Source organism: Acromyrmex echinatior, chromosome 4 (genome assembly GCF_024713525.1).
Source record: "Acromyrmex echinatior isolate Ae372 chromosome 4, ASM2471352v2, whole genome shotgun sequence".
In the NCBI taxonomy this organism is placed as follows: Eukaryota; Metazoa; Arthropoda; class Insecta; order Hymenoptera; family Formicidae; genus Acromyrmex; species Acromyrmex echinatior.
The window spans coordinates 6,701,966-6,723,226 of NC_141855.1; the positions used below are offsets into that span (position 1 = coordinate 6,701,966).

The window sequence follows — 21,261 nt, forward strand, 5'->3', positions numbered from 1 at the left end:
GGTCGTTGCCAGCTTTTGTTTATGCATATTTTTTGCCATCTCAAAAGTTCATCCTAGAGTTACAAAAAACTCATCATATGAAGAGTAAACACTTTTTTCTAACTGAAAAATTAAATTGTTAAAAACTTATTAGAAATTAGATGAAAATGTTGTGCTAAAATGTCGAACATCGCTATCGTATTCACATTGAATGTTATAAATAATATTACAAATATTTTTTTTAATTAGTTGTAAGTTTTAATGCAGCATCAATGATAAACTACATTGTTTAATGCAATATACTCTCAATTTATATTTGTTTATGTATTAAAAAAGATTTGGGATAATTGATACTTTTTTCTTTCTGTAGTTTTGGATCAATTTTATGATATACATATATATATTTTTAAATCACTTTTGTTTCAAAGTTTATATGAAAAAGTGCTTTTCTTTTATTTTGTTGCCTGTGATTAACTATCTGTTATAATATTTACATATTATTAATTTTTTTTAATGCACAATTTTATAAGTATCTACTTTCTAAAGAAATGTTAAGTATATGTAAAAATTATTTAATAATTTTTGTATACTTATAAAAGTGATGACAATTAATCTAGAATATGAATCCATCGTGTGTATTAAAAGATCAGGAGAAATTATATTTATATTAAGGATTAAAATGATGTAGTATATATACAAGGAAAAAAGTATATATATTTTTCACTCTTGTAGGATCTTAACAAAATCACTCGTAGCCAGATTTTGTTACAGGGTCTCTAAGAAGTGACGAGACAACTCATATGCGCTTTATTCGCGAATACGTAAGTACAGAGTCAAATTTTGCAATTTGGTTCTTAAATAATTATAATAAATGAGATTATCTGTTCTTTATTCACGGTTCAAAGATAGATGTCTTATTATTTATGCTGATATTTTACCTCCTAGAAGTAGTGCATTAAAAAAAACTATTCTGCAGCTGATTGCAGATGATTATTTTAATTTCGAATATTGCAATTAAAATACGATTCTTTCAGTATCTTAATCGTAATTTAGTTGCACAGAAATTTATCTTCGGCACATATTTCCACCACGTCTCCTGCTGATTCTTAAGAATCCTAATTAATTATCACGGCTCTTCAGATTGATGATATCAGAAACGAGAAAACAGTAAAACACATAATGAAAATTCTTTTGCAAATATATTAAAATAGTAATATTTTTTAATAGAACAACATTTGCATTTGACAGTATATTTGTATTTTGTAAAATATATCGGAAACTTTCCTTTTATTTCAGAATAGAATAAAATTATATTTAACTAACTTATTTCCTTTTCTGGTTAGATATAATTTAATTTTAAATATATGATTAAGTATTTATTGATCATCAAAATATAGAAGAAGTTTTCGGTATATATTACAAATTTACTATATTGACTGCACATTATTTTATTAAAAATACATTTTAATATAAGTTTGCAAGACTTTTCTTTATGTATTTTCCTTGCTTTTGACATCACAATTTAAGAGGCTGCAGTGAATAGATTGCAGGAACTTTAAATAAGCGGATACTTCCTTTTTTAAAAAGTGAATTAACGAAAACAAAAATTCGTTTGAATAGCAATTGTTTCATTTTTGATCAGTCTGATCGATACAATCAGGCAACGAAAAGCGATTTTCATCTCAAAACTAAGTGACTTATTCTCCTATCTACGTTTAGCAAATCATGTTATAATTAGCGAAAGATGTGATTCGGAAAATGATTCGTGATGAGAGATGTGGAGTAAACTATCCTTTTTCTTGATTGATCGTATTTTCGAGAAAAAAATTGTAACCAAGATAGTATACTTAACTATTTCATTCTGTGTTAACATACTCACTTCTGTAAGTATACGAAAAATGAACAGTTCATCTACGTCAATCAAAGTTTGTTTATTTTAAAATCCCTGGACATATAAAAAAATATCAGTAAGGTTGATGGTAGAGAACAAGAATTAAGCGCTTACGTCTGTCATAGACGTGGACGTAGCCAGAGGAAAACATACGTAATCGCATCTATACAACAGTCTTTCACAACTTACTTTCTTCTATCTCTGATAAGATTTTTCTTAGAATTTTTCGTATAATTTTTCAAAATTTTTGTGTAAATTTCAGAATTTTTCAGAATTTTTACAACAACAATTTTATAACTTTTAGGAAAATTTTTAGATTTTTTTATACAGATTAATTTTAAAAAAGATTTAGACTTCCTCAGTATTTCGGAAAAGTACTGAGGAAGTCTAAATCTTTTAAAAAATTTTTCATATACAGGGTGATGAAATATCTCGAAAACAAAATATTTTTCTCAAAAAAGCTTCATAATATCATTAGTCCGGCACTTTTTCTTTATTTTGTATGTAAATTTTGTATTAGATTTCTCATTCTATAATTTAAAAAAAAAATTATAAGTTTTGTTTGAAAGTTGAAAGTTTAAGGTACTTTTTTAGAAATCTTTATAAATTTAAAATAAGCCAAATTCTTAAAAATATTATGAGATAATATGAAAATTTTTTTCAGGGTTACTTATGTTTATAATAATAAGCGCTTACATCTCATTCTTTTGTCATCAGTCTAAGGATTATGGCACACAAAAAAACTTAGGATCTGAGCACAAGAATTATCGTAACACTTACTTAGATTTAAATTACAGACATATAAGCAATGTACTCTTGAAGACACGTACGGCAATAAGCCCAAACGCCCAAACTTGTGCGTTGCTCATATCTACAACTTAGCCTAAAGCGTCATCTACAATGAACAGTAGCAGTAGAAGCTGTAAACACACCGGGAGTAAGTTGATTTTCCGGTCCAGCCAGAAATAATTGATCGATCAATATCGAATTAACGTTGATTAACGTTGAATTAACATCGATTTGACATCGAGCAACATTGAATCAGTATCGATTTAACGTTGGTCAATCAACCATTTCTGGGTAGGCCAGAAAACTAGCTTACTTTCGACGTGTCTACAGCTTCTATTGTTACTATTTATTGTAGACGACGCTTAAGTATTTGTCGCGACAATTCTTGTGCTTAGATCCTAAAGAAGTAAGACGTAAGCAGTAAGCGAATTAGCCAATCACAGTAGAGAAAGTAAGGTAATAACGTAGTAAGAAATGTTGATTTGCTAAAGACCATCACACATACTTTCCGTAATGGGCTTTCTACAATCTATTATTAATAAAAAGCTTAAGTCTTAACCCGAGAGGAAAGAAATTGATCAATCATAGTTGATTATTCTTCTTACATTTGACTGTGACTAGTCAATTTCTTATGGCTTAAGGCCGGTATTTATAGTCGATTCTTATATTTTGAGTGGCATCTACAATAGGATTTTAAGGCATAAAACTTAACTTTAAGTCTTAAGCTGTAAGAAATTGGTCAATCATAATCGACTATTATATCTTCTCCCATTCGACTGTGATTGATCGATTTGCTTAAGACTCAAAGCTTAAGCTCATGGCACATACAAAAATGTTAAGGTAAACAATAAGTGAATCAGTCAATCACAATAGAGAACATCAGGTAATTTTTATTGTGATTGGCCAATTTGCTTGCTGCTTACGTTTTATTATTATCTTACATTTTTCTGTGTTTCTAGCTTTAGTAGTAGTAGTAGTAGTAGTAATAGTAGGAGTAGTAATACAAAGCGGGTGGGATTAGAAACAGCCCTCAATGTAATCTAGGTCTAAAAATTTTTCTGTCTCCCCGCTTGTTTACAAGGTTAAGCAGTCAGTTCAAGTACTCCTATACTACGTACTAGGCTGAAACTACTCAACTTCTTTTAGATCCTTGGGTTCAACAAACATGTGACTCTAGGATCTATGGGCAGTATTCATAGTTCCTTTTTATTTCAAGACTGTCTTAAATAATGTTCGTGACTTTTTAAGACGGTCTTAAATATATAAGACTATGAATATGGCCTATCTTTTACAGACAAGCAGAGAACATCAGCTCAAAATGTGTAGACTTTTCTCCATATAATCGGCAATTTTTCTGCTCGGCGAATGTAAGATTATAAAGATGAACTCTGAGAGTCATGTGGCTAGTGAGAAGGCCAATGCTCAGTCTCAATTTATCTTTCCCCATCAGTTCTTTTGTTCTGATAGTTTGGGATGTTTCACTAGTTGAAGACTCGAAACTTGTTTTACTAAAACTAAGTTTTACAGTTTAAAATCTCATTATAAATGCTGCTTTAGATTGTTTTAAATACAGTTTGAATCAATCAGCATTAGCATCTCAAAACATTACTTAAGACGATATTAAAATAAAAACTGACCATAAATAGTAGTCAAAGACTTAAAGCTTAGATAATGGTTTAAAGGCTTTCTATAATAAACCATTAATAATAAATCAGAAGCTAGAAATTGATCAATCATAGTTGATTATTAATTTCACATTCGCGTGGTTTATTATAGAAAATCTCTTAGGGCTGCTGCACACATTTTCTGCAACAGAAATCGTAAGAATTAGTCAATCAAAGCTGACAATTTTTGACAATTATTAACTGTGATTGATTAATTTTTACGGTATGTTTTTCGGTTAAGGCCAAAGCGATAAGCACACACGCATAACGCATAGTGCATAAATCATAAGAAAATCAAACTTTCATTGAAAGAAAGAAACTGAAAGACTTTGATTGATTATTTTTTTTTTGCATTCTGCGTTATGCATTATATAGGACTGTGCTCTCGTCCTAACTTTAAGACTTTTTACAATAAGTCATTGGCTGCGTTCAGCAGAGAAAGCAGCTTTGCAACTATTATAAGATTCTTTAATATGATTGATTCTTACTTTTGATTCTGATTTATTATGAATCTAAATGTATAAATCAATCATATTAAAGAATTTTACAACAGTTGCAAAACTGTTTTTTCTGCTGATCGCAGCCATTATCTAAGCTTTAAATTTTTAGTCGTAAGAAATTGACAAATCACGGTTAAACGTGAGAAGAATAATTGACTACAATTAATCAATTTCTTGTGGCTTAAGACTTAAAGCTTAGCTAACGCTTATTGTAGAAAGTCTATTATGAAATGAATGTGCAGCAATTTTTACCGCTTATATCTTATTGTTTAAGTTTTTTTTTGTACCTTAATGTAATGAACAATTGAATGGTAATGAATACTATAAATTGATATGATTAAAATTTGAAATTGAATAAAAAAAGTTTATATGAAAATTTGATACCCGAAAAAGGAATAAATTGAAAATAATACATTTTGAAATTAGGATATGTGTCTTAGCTTATTCATATATTCACTTACAAAAAACGAATCCTGTGTTAGGTAATCCGATTTTTTGCTAATGATTTTATATGTAATGAGAAACAATTTTAAATACTATTTAAATTAATTTATTCCAAATTATTGTTTCTCGGAAACTATAAGACAATCAAAGAATTTTGATGTATACTTTTAGCAATTTTTTTTTATAATTAATTGCTTTCTACTGCTATTTATTTAATTATTTATATATTCTGTTTAAAAAATTTTTTTCATATATGTATTTTTTTTATATATGTATGTGCAATATATCCTGCATTTTTTATCTTCTTGTGCAAAAGTGTTTAAATTTTTGTGTGTCAGATTTGCCACACACCAAACAATAAGCCAAATATTTTGCATGTTTTTATATAAATATCTTACGTGATTTTATAAATATATACGTATATACCTAACTACATAAATTTATCATAACATATATGGGGTATTTAGCGTAACAATCTGCACGATTTTTAGAACGCTTTCGACAGTAAAAAAAATTGAAAGGTGGATATTTATTTATTTTATGTAAGCTACAACTTGCAATAAAAAATTTTTTAAAAAAATTAAAATCACTTTGATTTTTTAATAGCACCATGCAATTTTTTTTATAATATTATAAAGATTTTTAAAACTAATTCAACGCAGATTTTATTGATTTAATATCAAATTTGTAATATTATTTTTAAATGATAGTACTTATAAGCTCTATATATAATAATTCAAGGAAGAATAATTATTGTTTTGAGAAAGAACAATTACACACTTATACAACTTGTTGAAATAATATAAAAACTGCATAATATTTGTTAAAAAAAGTCAAAACTTTGTAATAAAAAGAGATAAATAATTTAAACATTTGCATAGATAAGAGAGTTGTACTTTTTTTTTATTAATGGATATTTATTAGGAATGTACTGGATATCCGGGAAGAATCCGATATTCGATCCTATCCAGCCCTTTTTTACTATTCGGCCGGATAGCCGGATATTATTAGTATTTGTCAATATCCAGTTGAAATTTTATGTTGAAAGTTTGCGTTATTGATACAGAATTCTATTCTTTTCAGCTGCTTCTTGCACAACTTCTCTTTTTCTTTTCATATTGGGGAAATAAAGAAAATTATTATCACTATTTTTCCCTTGCTTTCCTATTTTTCCTTTTTTTTTTTAGAAATAGAATATAGAAATTGTATCGGATATTTGGTGTCACATTTCTTTGGGGTGTTCGATATTCGATATCCGACTATTTTACGATCCACTACATATATTCCTAATATTCATGATCACGTTATATATCAATGAAATCAATAAAATATCAATAAAAGTGACATTTCCTGCATGCATTGAATTTGTCTTAAAGATCCCTATGATGCTATGTAAAAAATTTTTAATGACTTTAATCTTTTATTAAGATTCCTGAGTGGTCATATTGGAACATATTGAATCACAACATTAGAAGCGAGAAATGGCACATTAATTTTTGTTATGTGCCATTTGTAAGTAACAACAATTTGGATAAAACAAAATGATGAGATCGCTTTAAAATAATTATAAAAATAGACGAAAGTTATCTTTATCCTTCTTAATAGACAGTAAATAATCATAAAAAGTGATAAAAGACACGTGAAAGTGAAAATTGGCTACGCATACGCATTGAGTAAAATCACTTCACGTGGCTTTTATGATATTTTACGATTATTTACTGTCAGTGGAAATAAAGATAGCTTTCGTCCAATTCTACAATTGTTTTAAAGCGATCTCATCATTTTTCAAATTGTTTTTTCCAAATTATTCTTATTTACAAATGTGATACATACCAAAAATTATTAGGTGTTGGAATTAATTCGTAGCGTTTTACAAGTGATGGGAAGTACTTTCATTATTAATGTATTTTTTAATGCTCATGTGAAATAAATAACATTCTTTCATTAAAAACGCTACGAATTAATTCCAACACCTAATAAGTTAGAGCGGAGTTATTTTCCGCTCTGATATCACGATTTCACATTCAATATGGCTGTAGTGACTACTCATAAGCATCTTAAGGTGGTTCTTTAGTAAATTGAGTTACCGTAGAAATGTCTAATTTCTTTATATAATAAAGTTGACGTACCGAACTTAACGTGTAAAATTTTAGGGTAGTGATGAAATGAGAAAGAAAAAAAATATTGGAAGTATAACTTTTAATGTATAATGTAACTTAGTGTTACCAATTACACACAAATATTATCTTCACTTCTCTAAAAAACGAGATTTATCATTATAATTTAATTAATAATAATTTTATTAATAATAGTTTAAAAAATTATTATTAATGAAATTATTATTAATTATAATGGTCACAATAAAGTAATGGGTCAGCGGCTATTCTGGAAAAATACTGAGTGCATCTAAAAGCACCGCTCAGTGAGCTGTTGTACCTGTTTGGTCTAATGGCATATTTTTAGATCTAATGGCATGTGCCAATCAGATGTAAAAATTCACTGAGCGTTCAGTGAGCGATTATGCTTCTGGATGCACCCATTTACATGCATAATTTGCATACAAATTTAACCTTGATAAATGAATATAACTCCACCTTGTTTTCATTTGATGAAAATGCAATTTTTGATTTACTATAGTATGTTTCATACTATTTTATTAAGATATACACATAGCTTTAATATTTTATTCAAATGATGCAAATATTTGTGATTTTGGGTAAGAGTGCCTGAGGCCTTCAAATTTTCGGTTCTTTACTAAAGAATCCTCTTAAACAATTGCATGAATAGATAAATCCACTTAAAAATTTTTTTTAACTGTTGAAAACGTCCTAAATCATGTAGACCATTATATTGAACACCTTATATATGGTTTTTTTACATTTGTCTTGTAATTCTGGAATTTAATTTTTATTTTATTTTTTAGTTTTTATACTGGTATATATTACGTATGTATCTATGATGTAATCATATATGTATCTGGTATTTTATTATGAAGATACAAATATTTTTATGCAAAGAAAGGAGAGAGAGAAAGAAAAAAATCTGATTTTATATTGAATTAATATTGGCAATATAATGGATGAGGCACTTCTTTTTTTTATTAGTGACTCTTCCATATATGCAATATTTTTTTTAATAGAGGAATCTATTTTAGTACAAAGCTAGTACTAGTTGGATATATATAGAATACGTGACAGATTTCTATACAAACTGCTTAGTTGAAATAATAATTATTAGCATGGTTATTGCATTTTAATGATCATGCTAATGAAAAATACTCTAAATATAGCCTTACAAATGCATTTTTTAGTTTTGAAAGTTGTTTAGGCGTTAACAAAAACATTAATATCTAAATGACATGCTAAACATGTGAATATTGGCTACCACAGTAAAGTATAAACAATTAGATATAGAACAATTTTATATATCAAATAACAAAAAATTGAAATAATTAATTTTAATATTGTGCTCTCGATTTTGAGAGTCAGTATTATTATTATTATTATTATTATTGTTATTTGATATTTATCTTTACATATATTTAACTATGATTTATTTGGATGTTTTTTTTGTTAATATTTGCAACTTTTAAAAAGAATGCAATTGTAAAATCATATTTACATAATATTTTTTATTATTACAAGTACACATTTTTAAGATTTGTTAAGACACTTTGTATATTTGATATATTCCTAAAACAAAATAAAAAATACACACACACACACAGCATAATAATGATACGAACTTCTTGGAGTCGTGATTATTCATTGGTATCATGCATGAGAAATTATCGAATTCGTAAAAATTGTAACATATGATGTTTGTCATTTGCTGCATCAGTTATTCAGTAGATGCAAATTGCACTTTTTTAGACTTTTTCGTTACAGAAAGTCTAATGCATCTTCTTCACTCTGCGCTATTATCACCTAATTTTTTGATATATTAAATGATATATTAAAACGACAATTCTTATTATGACAGATTTTATTTGTCGGATTATATTTCTGACATAAACAAAATATTCATACAAAATATATTGCATAATTATATTAATGATAGTTGTAGGTTTTCTCTTACATTTATATATTCACACATTACTTATTTAACTGTGATATTATTACATGGGGTGCACAAAATTTCACTTTTACAATTTCTCAAACTGCGTCAGTTATGATGCATATATTACATATAATACATTGTATACTTCTATTGAATTTTAAGCAGCGTTATAAAATAATAATATACATTTTATTTTTAGAGAAATACATTTATATCAATTTATAAATCAGAAATATTTATACACTGCAAAATTTATCAGCGTTGACGTATCATATTTTTTGACATATTGTAATTAATGAATTATTGTAAATAATGAATTATATTTAATAGTTTAAACGATTTGTTTTTGTTATATTTGTTTATCGTTTTTAATTGTATAAAGTGTTGGAATAATTAAAAAATATTAAAATAATTAAAAAAATATTAAAATAGATTAAACAGGTATCATGAAATATATATATATTATGTACAATGAGATATATCTTCTTTAAATACATGTTTAAATACATGTTACACTTAGAACGGACTACGGGCTTTAGAGTGACTAACAAGCTGCTTGCTAGTCTGATAGAAGATTTACAAAATGCAAAATTGGAACCAATGGCCGTTGTCAACTGGTGCGTCTTCATTGCCGCAACCATCAATTGGCTACGGTGCACCAGCAACGGGCACAGATGCTACGACCATGATGCAGAGTTATATGCAATATTATAATCAACCAGTAAGTATAACTTTAAATAAGGATATTATATACTTTATATAGAATGCATTGCACAATAGCACTTTTTTAACAAGTCATTAATAAATTAAATATACATAAATAACATGCATATATATAATGCCCTGAAATTTGATAAACATTTTTTAATATTAATATAATATTATATAGTGTAGTTCATTTTAATCTATCTAATAGAATATCTCAAAATCTTTAAGTTTAAAACAAAAATGTTTTAGACAAAAGTTACTCAATTACAAGGGAGAAAGAAGATAGTGACCTTTAGAAAATGTTTAAAGTCAGGTAGCTGAAATATTATGTATTTTTTTTACACAATATGTGATTCTTTTAATTATATATGATTATTAAAAAGTTAATAGTGTACAAGATATGTAATGTTTCCTGTCACGTGTCAGATTAAAGTGTAAAATATTTCGATCAGCTATTGACTTTTTGATATTTACTTAATATTTTTATGTGCAAAATAATTAGAAGAATTATATTGTGTGAAAAGATATATATAATTCCATTAAAAAAATTTTAAATAATTTTGACTTGACTTTAAGGACATTTTCTCAAGGTCAATCAAGGTCACCTACTTTTTCTCTAACTAAGCAACTTTTATCTGAAACATTTTTAACATCTTAAACTTAAGGATTTTGAGATATTCTATTTGATGGATTAAAATAGACCACTCTTGATAAGTTTTTCTTTATATAATCACCTCCAAATGACTTCCAAGCGACTTTGATTCTTAAAAAGGTCAGTCGGATGTCATTTGGGACTGGCTCTATAAAGGGAAACTTTTTGATACCCCCCCCCCCCCCCTTTTATATAGGATGTCTCAAAATTCCCTCATTCGGAATCGTGATATTTTTTGTTAAAAGAACAATTTTTTTAGCAAAATTAAATCCCACAAATAGTTTTTAGAAAAAAGATTAAAGTTAATGAACACTCTTGTTATGGTTAGTATTTTAGGTCGACGCGCACTTCTCACTTGCATGTAATACCTAATTTTTGACCAGTATTCATACAGCCGATTCTTATTTTAAAGATCTTAAGTAATACTTTAAGATGCGCTAATATATACAGATCTGTTGTGATTACTGTTGTAATTAGTTTACGATATCTTAAGATTATATTTAAGATAGTCTTAAATATAAGAGAATCAACTCTAAATACTGGCTCTTGATCTTCTTTAAACATATATCATCAAAATAAAAGTGATTTTCGAATTTTTCGAAAAAAAAAACGAAATTTCTTTTTTGATTTTGACATTCTATATCTTTGAAATTAAATCGTTTCAGATATATAATCATATAAAATTTTCGTTTTTAATTTATGTTAGGGATTATCCCTTAAAATCTTTTACTTAATATCAACCTGTATGTGTGTATGTATATGTATATATATATATATATATATATATATATATATAAAAATATGTGTGTGTATATATTTTATATATTAGACACCTAGTGGATATACACCGGAGCAATGGGCAGTTGCACAGCAGCAAGGCTGGGCTCAATGGCAACAATGGCACCAACAATATCAACAATGGCAGACGCAATATGGCGACAAGGTATAATATAAAACTATATTGATATAATTTAAATATAATATTATGTAATGTATAAATTAACTATATATAACAATAAGCTAATTAGTATAATAAAATTTTTGGAAGAGATAAATTAATATTATTTTTATTTATTATTGAAGCATAGACCTATTGTTTTATTTTACATAATTGATTATTTTACACAGTTATATAGGATTGATCAAAGAAATTGAAAATTTTGTCTGTAATATTGGTGGATCGCGGATTTTGTTGGTGGATTGTGTTTGAATACACCACGCAACCTCATTGATGCATTTAGTAAATATGGGGCATTGGAAAAGTAAACAACGTGTATTGTAAATTTGAAACTGTACTGTATTGTAAAAAAATGATATCTTCATCCAAATTGTTTGTAGAATGTTTTGCTTCTATTTTCATCCTTGTCACAATCCTATTCTATCTACTCATATGATTCGTCATCTTTTTTTGTGTTAAGCCTTCCCTTTGTGTTGCGAACCCAAATTTCAATTTGCATGAGTTGATGGCATAGGATCGTAACAATGAAGATGAAAATAATAGCAAACCTCTCTACAAGTAATTTGCGTGCAATCTCTATTATAATATGATTTTACAGCAAATGTATTGTTCACTGCTCCAATGCTCCATGTTTACTAAATATAAAATAATCAACAAGGCTGCACGATGATGCCTGCCTAGTTGTATATATATATATATATATATATATATATATATATATATATAATTCGCGACCTGACACGATATTTGACACGATTCTTATTGATGAACTTAATAAGATGATTTCTAAATGGTATATAATGCTCTATATTTTGATGTAATTCAAATTAATTGAATGAAGTTTCTAAACTTTTATTTTATCTCTTTAAATTTTTCCGTTTCTTTGGTTCACCCTATATTTTCTCAAACACACACACACACACACACACACACACACACACACACAATATATATATATAATTATTACATTCATAATGGATTAAAAAATATCTTTTTAAGGATAATATAACTTTTTAAACTTTTCCGAATTTTTATTATTTATTTTAATATGATAAAATATTAATCTTTACTTTATGCTTATAAAATATTTTATATATTTTTTTATTTTTAAAGATTAAATTGTTTAAATGAATATTATATAATATACAAAAAATAATATGATATAAATATATATAGTACAAATGAAAACAATATATTTCGATGGAGAAACATTTTATAATAGTCTTTTCTTTAGAATAAAACATTTATTTAAAACGATAAAAGAAACAAAGAGAAATATATAATTACTTTTCAATTATTGTTTATCTGTTTTTTTTCTTAAATGATTTATTAGATAATAATAATATTATAAAAGTTTTAAAAATTTATGTATACAGAAAATGTTTGATTCATAGAAACATTAAAGCTCAGTTCCATAATTCACTCTTAATCGAGGTTCTTATTCCTCATTTCTTTACAATTCTAGAATTGAAAAGCGATGAGGAATAAGTTGAACCTCGGTTAAGAATTAACCGTGAGTTGTGGAACTGGGCCTAAAAGTTTTTATTTGTTAATTTTTATTAATAAGAAATTCTTTTCAGTATGAGGAGATGAAGCACGTGCAGAATATGAACTTAACGAGTCAGATGCAAGTACCACCACCGCCTCTTCCCAAAGAAGACACCCGACCTCCTTTGCCTCCTACAAATACATATCAGTTTACGAACATGCCACCTCCACACCAAAACAATCTTCCATTATTTCCTGCAAAAGAATCTCCCAATAAGATGACGTCACAAGCAAATGTAACAAGTTATCCTACAAATCCACCGTTACCTACAACAAGCCAACCACCCTTACCACCTGAAATCGAGAATAGTGAAAATATCACAGCTGAAAAATCCAATAGTAATGTAATTAGTGATTCCAAAAGTGCTAAAAAATTGATCTCTGAAGAGGAATTGACCGAAGCTGAAAGAACATTTGATGCACAGTTCAAACAGTGGGAAGAACAATTTAATACTTGGAAGCAGCAAAACGCCAATCATCCAGACAAGGTAAGTACCATTTTTAATATGCACATAATTATTACGAAATAATTAAATGGATATTATTGGAAAGTAATTATTTATATTAGAAGGCACATTTTTAATAAAGTTTATTTTGATGTTTGCAAAAGTCAAAATATGAACATAAATAATTCTGAAAATAATTTCGGATATATAATTATATTGAAAAATCGTGTTTTTTTATATTATGATGCTCTCAATTATATTTTGAAAAATATATTTTGAAATATAATTATCAGTTAAAATTAAATTATATTATCGATATTCTCATTTTTATGATATCAAGATTATTAAATAACTTAAATAAATAATTGAAATTGCATTTTTTATAGAGTTTAAAATGATATCTTCATATTTCAGACTCAGTATAAACAATACGAAGCGAAATGGACATCATGGCGTGAGAAGCTGCTCGAACGACGCGAACAGATGCGTAAAAAACGCGAACAACAAAAACAAGCTGCTGTAAAAGCGGAAGCCGAAAAGAACAAAAACATACCTGGGGACGATAAAATACTAAACATCTTATCGAACACCGAAAATCAAGGATTGATCAACAATTTATTGGGCATTGGGAAAACTTTGGGTCTTACAGGGAAGCAAAATATTTCTGCATCTTTAGTGCCCCCGCCGCCACCGCCACCAATGCCAGAAACCACAAGTAGTTCTAGTAATCAACCTGTCGCACAAGGAATGCAGCAAATTCCATCACAACTAAATATGGTTGGACCGAATTGGTCCAATCAGCAACAATGGGGAAATCAACAATATAATTCCAGAATGGAAGCACCGCCATATGGTCTCGGGATGTCGACAATGCCTCCAATACTCTCAATGCCGGATATTGGGCCACCCCAAATGATCTCGTCAAATTTTGCACAATCACAACTGAATATGCCAAATAACGTTACACCAAATTTTTCACAACCTCCACCAAATTTTCTTACTAATGATCGAATGCAATTGCAAAATGTAAAAACACCAGGTCTAACAAACATAAATGATTGTCCTCCGTTTGGTTCAGCTGATTCTTCAAGTATGGATAAGCGTTTTATGCATCCAAATGATCGACCATCTCACAATTTTGATGGACAATCCAATTTCAAAAGAGGTGATCAGGAACGTTTTGGACGAGATAATACTAATTCAAATTTGCACGAACAAGAATTTAGATCTTCTACTGATAACAAAGTCGAATCACAACGTTTTAGAAGAGGCGATAGAAATTACAATGACTTTGGGAATAATCAATTAAACTCACAGAATAATTTTAATCTAGGTAATGATCGGTTTGGGCTAGCAAAAGATCGTTTTGGGCCAGGAAATGATCATTTCAACAGTGAAAATAATAGATTTGGATCGATAGGAAGTGATAGGGTTACATCGGGAGGTGATCAATTCGGATCAAACAAGGATCATCCTGGTCCAGGATCTGATCGGTTTAGCAATGAATGGTTTAAACCGGAGGGTGATCGATTTAGACCTGGAAATGATCGGATCGAAATGGATAAAGATCACCGCGGACCTGGAAATGATCGATTTCCAGATAACGAGCGATTTGGATCGGATCGGTTTGTGTCAGGTGGAGAACAGTTTGCTTCTGGAACTAATCGTTTTGATTCCAAAGATCGTTTCTTTTCTGGTAATGATCGATTTGGATCTAATAACGAGCCTTTCCGACCGAACGATAGATTTGGTAGAGGTAATTTTGATTCAAAAGATTCAGCTGATAATAGACGAGACAGTTTCGGTACTAATACCCGAGGTTTCACTAGAAATTCATCATTCAGTTCATCGAACGAACTATCGCCAGAACTGAAGAAACTCATGGAAAAGCGAAGAGCAGCAGGGGACGTATTTAGACCCAGTTTTGTTGACTCCGACAAGTTCACTGGTATTGGTTCTCTTAGCGAAAGCTTTAAAAAAATTACCAGTCACTCGCCCTTTAAAAGCTCCTTCGATTTTCAAAAAAATCCACCAAATCGTAGTGAAGCAGCGAGTAGTGGATCGTCAAGTTTTCAATTATCTTCTTCTGATTTGGTGGGTCAAATTTCTTCATCATATGGATCACGAGGTCACTTTTTCAGCGAACCTCCTTTCAAAGGACGTCTGGATAACTTTGCTAAGCATAATCCCATGGATTACAATGAACGAGGAAAGAATACCGAAATCAGACCGCATCCCAATCAATTCCAACTAACAAATATTCAGCCACAAGATGTTGTTAAACGTTCTGAAAATATCGAAATTATTGATATCGATGCTGATTCGTCGCTGCAAACTAATAATGTGGCAGATGTAAAAGATACGGAAGCAATGCAACTGGAGGAGAATAATAGTTCTATTGAGCAAAGCAACATTGTTTCTTCTAATGACTTAAAGAATGATAATGGAGAAAAAAATAAAGTTATTAATGATGATAATTCTCTGCAACAGGTTGACAAAAAACATGATGATAAAATTCAAAGTAACACCGAAAGTGCGGATGAATCTAATAACGGTATTAAGAAATCTGAAAGTTTACCCTTCATGGGTGAAAATGACGTACCACCAGTAGATTTGAACATTGAACCGCCACCGGAATTGCCTAATTTATGTCCCATTTCTACGGACTCCAATCAAAATATGCCACCGAATTTAAACAAAGATTTTGATAGAAAGGGACCAGCTGATAACCAATTCGATATGCGTTTTAATAATAATAACAACTTTGAATCCAAAAGGATGGAATTTAAATCTGGTGTATCATTTGAACCTCGAGGACCGCCAATGTTTAGTCCCAGAGGTCCTCGTGCATTTTTAACTGATCCTTCGCGAGGTCCATTTTTACCGCAAGGTTCTATGGATGTACAATTGGGTCCACGTGGTCCCAAAGATGGCCAATTTGGGCTTAATATATCAAGTGAAAGTCGTTTCAGTCCTAGAAAATCTAATGATGAGCAATGTAATGATCAAGATTATAATGATGAGTTATCTGAACATTCAAATAGTGAGAAATTCAATCCACGTGGTCCTGTAGATGAGTCATTTAGTCAATTTGGACCTCGACCGCTCATGAATACAAAGTTCGGCTTGAGAGGATCCATCGATCGTCCAATTGGACCAAGGGGACCAATTGATTTACCGTTTTCTCCGCGAAATCCTGCCCCATTTGGACCTAGAGGCACCAATATGCAATTTGGTCCTAGAGGAGTTAATGATCGTTTAGATTCTCGAACAATGTCCGAAAGACCATTTGGATTGCGAGGGCCCAATGATGGATCATTTGGTCCTAGAGGTCCATTTAATACATTTTTTAATACTAGATGTTCTTTTGACTCACAGTTCAGTTCTATGGGATCCAATAAGTTTGGTAAATCAAATGAGACACCGTTTGATAAGAGACCTTTCGATAATAGTGGATCTTTTAGCTCTTCTAATGAAAAAGTTGATTTTCAAAAATCCAATGAAGATCTGACTAGTACGCGTGGTTCTAAAGAATCTGTTCTACTTGGTTCTTGTGATTCAAATGATACTCTGCTTCAACGTAACCCGAAGAATTTCAATGAGAGCCGATTTGAATCTCGAGATTCTAATAGTGGACCCTTTGGATCATCGGACCTCAAAGGTCCGATGAATGATTCAACTAATGCAAACTTTCCACCTCCGAGCGATTCTTCGCTTAATTGCGACGATAATTTGCGTAGAAATTCTTGCATTAGAAAAGAACAGTTTGAAGATAATATTTTTGCTAAAAAGGCCAGGTATGAAAGCCCAAAATCGACTGATGAATTTAATAGGAATTGTCCTGATAAAAATATCGAAATGCAGAAAGAAAACACCAGTGAATATATTGGATCTGATTTTAATAAAAAAGAGACTGTACCTTGTTCAGGATTTAATGATTGGAAGGATAAGTTTGGTAACGTTCAGAGATCCGATGCAGAGCCATATAACATTGATAAAAACATTTCAAGCACATTTGACGAGAAGTCAGAAAGAAGTATGGAACCAAAGGGTAATTTTAAGTCTCAATATGGTGAATCTGCAACTGAATCTGATTTTGAATCGAAATATTCTAATTTATTGATGAAACGACCGAGGAATGATGAAGAATTTTGCGTGCAAAAGTTTAATTATAATCACGGCGAAGGTGATAAAAGAATTGTTGAATCACTTCACTTCACTCCGACAAAGGTGATTGATTATGGGCACGTGTCTCGTGCTTTGATTATGGAGCAGCAATTATCGTCAGTTCAGTGCTTTGATTACGGTCACGGAAATTTAAAACCCGATCTGCAGCAACATCATTATCCGAAGAAAGATTTTAGGAATTGGGTGGAGAACGAGCAGAATCTGAAGGAATACACTGAAAAAATGAGCAACTACGAAAGTACGAAGGGAAAATATACCGAAAAAACGAGGAACTACAAAAACAATGCAATGAATTTCGACGTACGCAAATCAGTGGATTATAATAATCGAAAGGAACGTGATTGGCAATCGAATAAAAAAACTGATGGAGAGAAGAAAGAAAATGATGATCGTAAAGAGAGAGGACATTATTCTGAATCAGAATCCCGAAGTTTTGAACGAAATATTGATAATGACCAGAGCGACCGACACCAAAGTGATAAAAATGTTCACAAAGGTAATTTAATATGAATTTATTTTACGAATAATAATTTTGGTTTTTTCAAAGAAATAGAATTTCACAGATAATCTAAATTTTTTAATAAATTGGAAATAATTATTTTGAGAAAATTCTAATACCAAAATATCGAGGGTACAATAGTTTAATTATAATTATATATAATTTAATTATACCGCTTAAAGTTTGCACGCTTAGGTGCGGTAGGATTTTCCGTTGTATCGTATCTGAGCGTGCGAACTTTAGGCGATATAATTCGCTAATTTTAAGTGCTTATTCAAAAACTATTGTACCCTCGATATTTTGGTATTAGAATTTTCTCAAAATGATTATTATTTTCAATTTATTCAAAAATTTAGATTATGTTTTATGTTTAAATTTAGATTAGATTATGATTTGATAAAAGTGCTTACAATTAAAAAATTATTAAGGTCTCGATATTTGTTGATGTTAGAATTTTCATCTCAAAATGATTCCAGGAATCTCATTAAGCATTGTTATGGTTTTTGAACACCCTATATATGTTTGTTTTGAAATTACTATTTTTTTTGTGACGAATAGTTATATGCAGCTTTAATTCTTCATTAAATTGAAAACATATAAAAAAAACTTGAACAACTAGAAGTGACGAATTATACGAATTATAACATTTTTTAAATATAACTTTATATCTTAAAAATACAAAACTATTATTGACTTACTTATTGCTTATTGCTTTTATATTGTTTAAATACTTTTTTATTTATGAAAATGGACCAAAAATTCATCAAACTTTTATTGCAGTATAAAGTGGTTTTAAAAATAAAGCATTTGGCCAAAGTTTATTAGCTTATTTTATTAATTGTAATAAAATAATATTATTTATCATTTATAATTATAAAAACAAAATGTAGAATACTGTAGTTTTGGAATGCTGATTTAGTCTTACATGTAATGTGTCTAATTAAATTATAAATTACATTGAAATATTAAAGAACAAACAACTTACACGGAGTATGTTTCATTGCATCCATCATTTTTTAGATACAGAGCGGGTTCAAGAGATACATGACAGTCCCCGAAAGGAGATGAATAAAGATAATGATAAAGATGATAATAGGTATATTGTATGAATAATAAAAATATTTAATTTTTTATAATTGCTAATAGAAAAATAGTTGATATAATATTACATTAAATAAGTATGAGATATATATTTTGAACATATATATCATTTTTTTTAGATTGAAAGGAAATGTTAACTGGCAGGAGAATGCAAACAAAAACGTCATAGATACAAAACTACAAGAGACCAGGTATGTTAACATTACTTTTTGTTTGCAGAAGCTTTAGTCTACATTTAATTAAATAGAAAGAAAGAAAAAAGAACATTGATTTGAAGGATTTTAAATAGAAAATTTAATTTCTTAAAAATATTTACATTACATATCTATATTCACATATGAATTTAGATTACTAATCAAGAAATAATCCAGGAGTAAACAGGTCTGATATCATGAAAAATTTAAAAAAACAAAATTTTTAGCAGTGTTATTTATAGAAAGTTATATTTTGAATATAACTTTTTGTTGAAATTATTTTAGCAATAATTATTTAATTCTGGATTAATGTCTTATAAGTTTGACTACGTTTATCTGTACATAATCATACATCATGGTTTACAATTTGACAGAATATCTTGTTTATATTTAACATATCGCTCATTTGTTATAATAATGACATAAATTTAAAAATTATTTAAAATTGTTATCATTTTTTAGTTGCAAAAAAAAACAGAAAAAATAACTTTTATTCCTTTATAATACTGTTCAACAAAAAAAGAAACATTAGAACGAGATTAATCATTTTCCATATTTTTTTTTTTACTAAATATGAATCGAATTTTCACATAAATTGTTTCATCACGTAACAATTTGGAAAAATTTGCAGTTAAGACTTCTGAGTAGTAAGCAACCATATTGGATCGTAATATCTGAAGCGAGAAATGGCATGTTAATTTTTATTACGTGCCATTAGTAAATAAAGACAATTTGAATAAAACAAAAAGATGAAATTACTTTAAAACATTTATAAAAATGGACGAAAACTATATTTATCTTCCTCGTCAGTAAATAATGTCAGTAAATAAAAAGTGATAAAAGGCACATGTAAATGAAAATAGATTACGCATTGAATAAAAATACGTCACTTTTTTCATTTTTTACGATTATTTACTAACTGTCAGGGGGGATGAGAATAGTTTTTATCCATTTTTACAATTGTTTTGCTGTAATAACTGATTTCGCTATTCGGCAAAAAAACGATCTCATTATTTTATTTCATTCAAATTTTCTTTATTTATAAATGGCACGTAATAAAAATTAACGTTTCATTTCTCGCACATCATGATTCAATATGGCAGTATGGCATGATTCAGGAGCCTTAAAACTATATAAAAAAAATTATTTTCATGTATTTTGTCGTATTATAAGTATTATAATTATAATAAATGACATTCTGAAGAAGCTTTATTGCAATAAAAATTAAGTATATCTTAGGACTTTCAGTTTTCAAAAGATTTTTTTTTAATATCGATTACAATTAATAAAATATTCATGATTAAATGATTAATATGTGATTTATTTCAGGCTGAAAAAGGTTGAATTAGATTATTAACGATTTACCAAATAGCTTTTAATTATATTTAATTATGTTTTATTTAAACTTAAGAGTTTTTTAAGCTGCCGAATTTTATGTCAAAATTAACAAATTCAAAATCGTGAAACATTTCTATACATAAATTTCTGCATTCATGGGTTTGTTCACGTTGTTTAAATTCTCAAAAACTTGTGCACTTACTCCTGAGCCACCACAGCTATATTGAATCACGACGTCAGAAGCGAGAAATGACACGTTAATTTTATTACATGTTATTTATAAATAAAGAATTTAGATAAAAT

The 21,261-nt window shown here is 28.8% G+C and overlaps 1 protein-coding gene across 4 annotated transcripts in view; it reads left to right on the plus strand.

Moving 5' to 3' along the window:
- Window positions 1–21,261, plus strand: part of LOC105152493 (uncharacterized) — a 48,032-nt gene that overhangs the window by 6,097 nt on the left and 20,674 nt on the right. For all 4 annotated transcript variants that reach the window (XM_087405364.1, XM_011066832.2, XM_087405363.1 and 1 more), the window contains 6 exons: window positions 9,847–10,047; window positions 11,516–11,629; window positions 13,225–13,680; window positions 14,053–18,322; window positions 19,346–19,421; window positions 19,546–19,617. In XM_087405364.1, coding sequence (XP_087261490.1) covers window positions 9,910–10,047; window positions 11,516–11,629; window positions 13,225–13,680; window positions 14,053–18,322; window positions 19,346–19,421; window positions 19,546–19,617 — 5,126 coding nt within the window. In that variant the 5' untranslated portion in view covers window positions 9,847–9,909. The remainder of the gene's footprint in view (window positions 1–9,846; window positions 10,048–11,515; window positions 11,630–13,224; window positions 13,681–14,052; window positions 18,323–19,345; window positions 19,422–19,545; window positions 19,618–21,261) is intronic.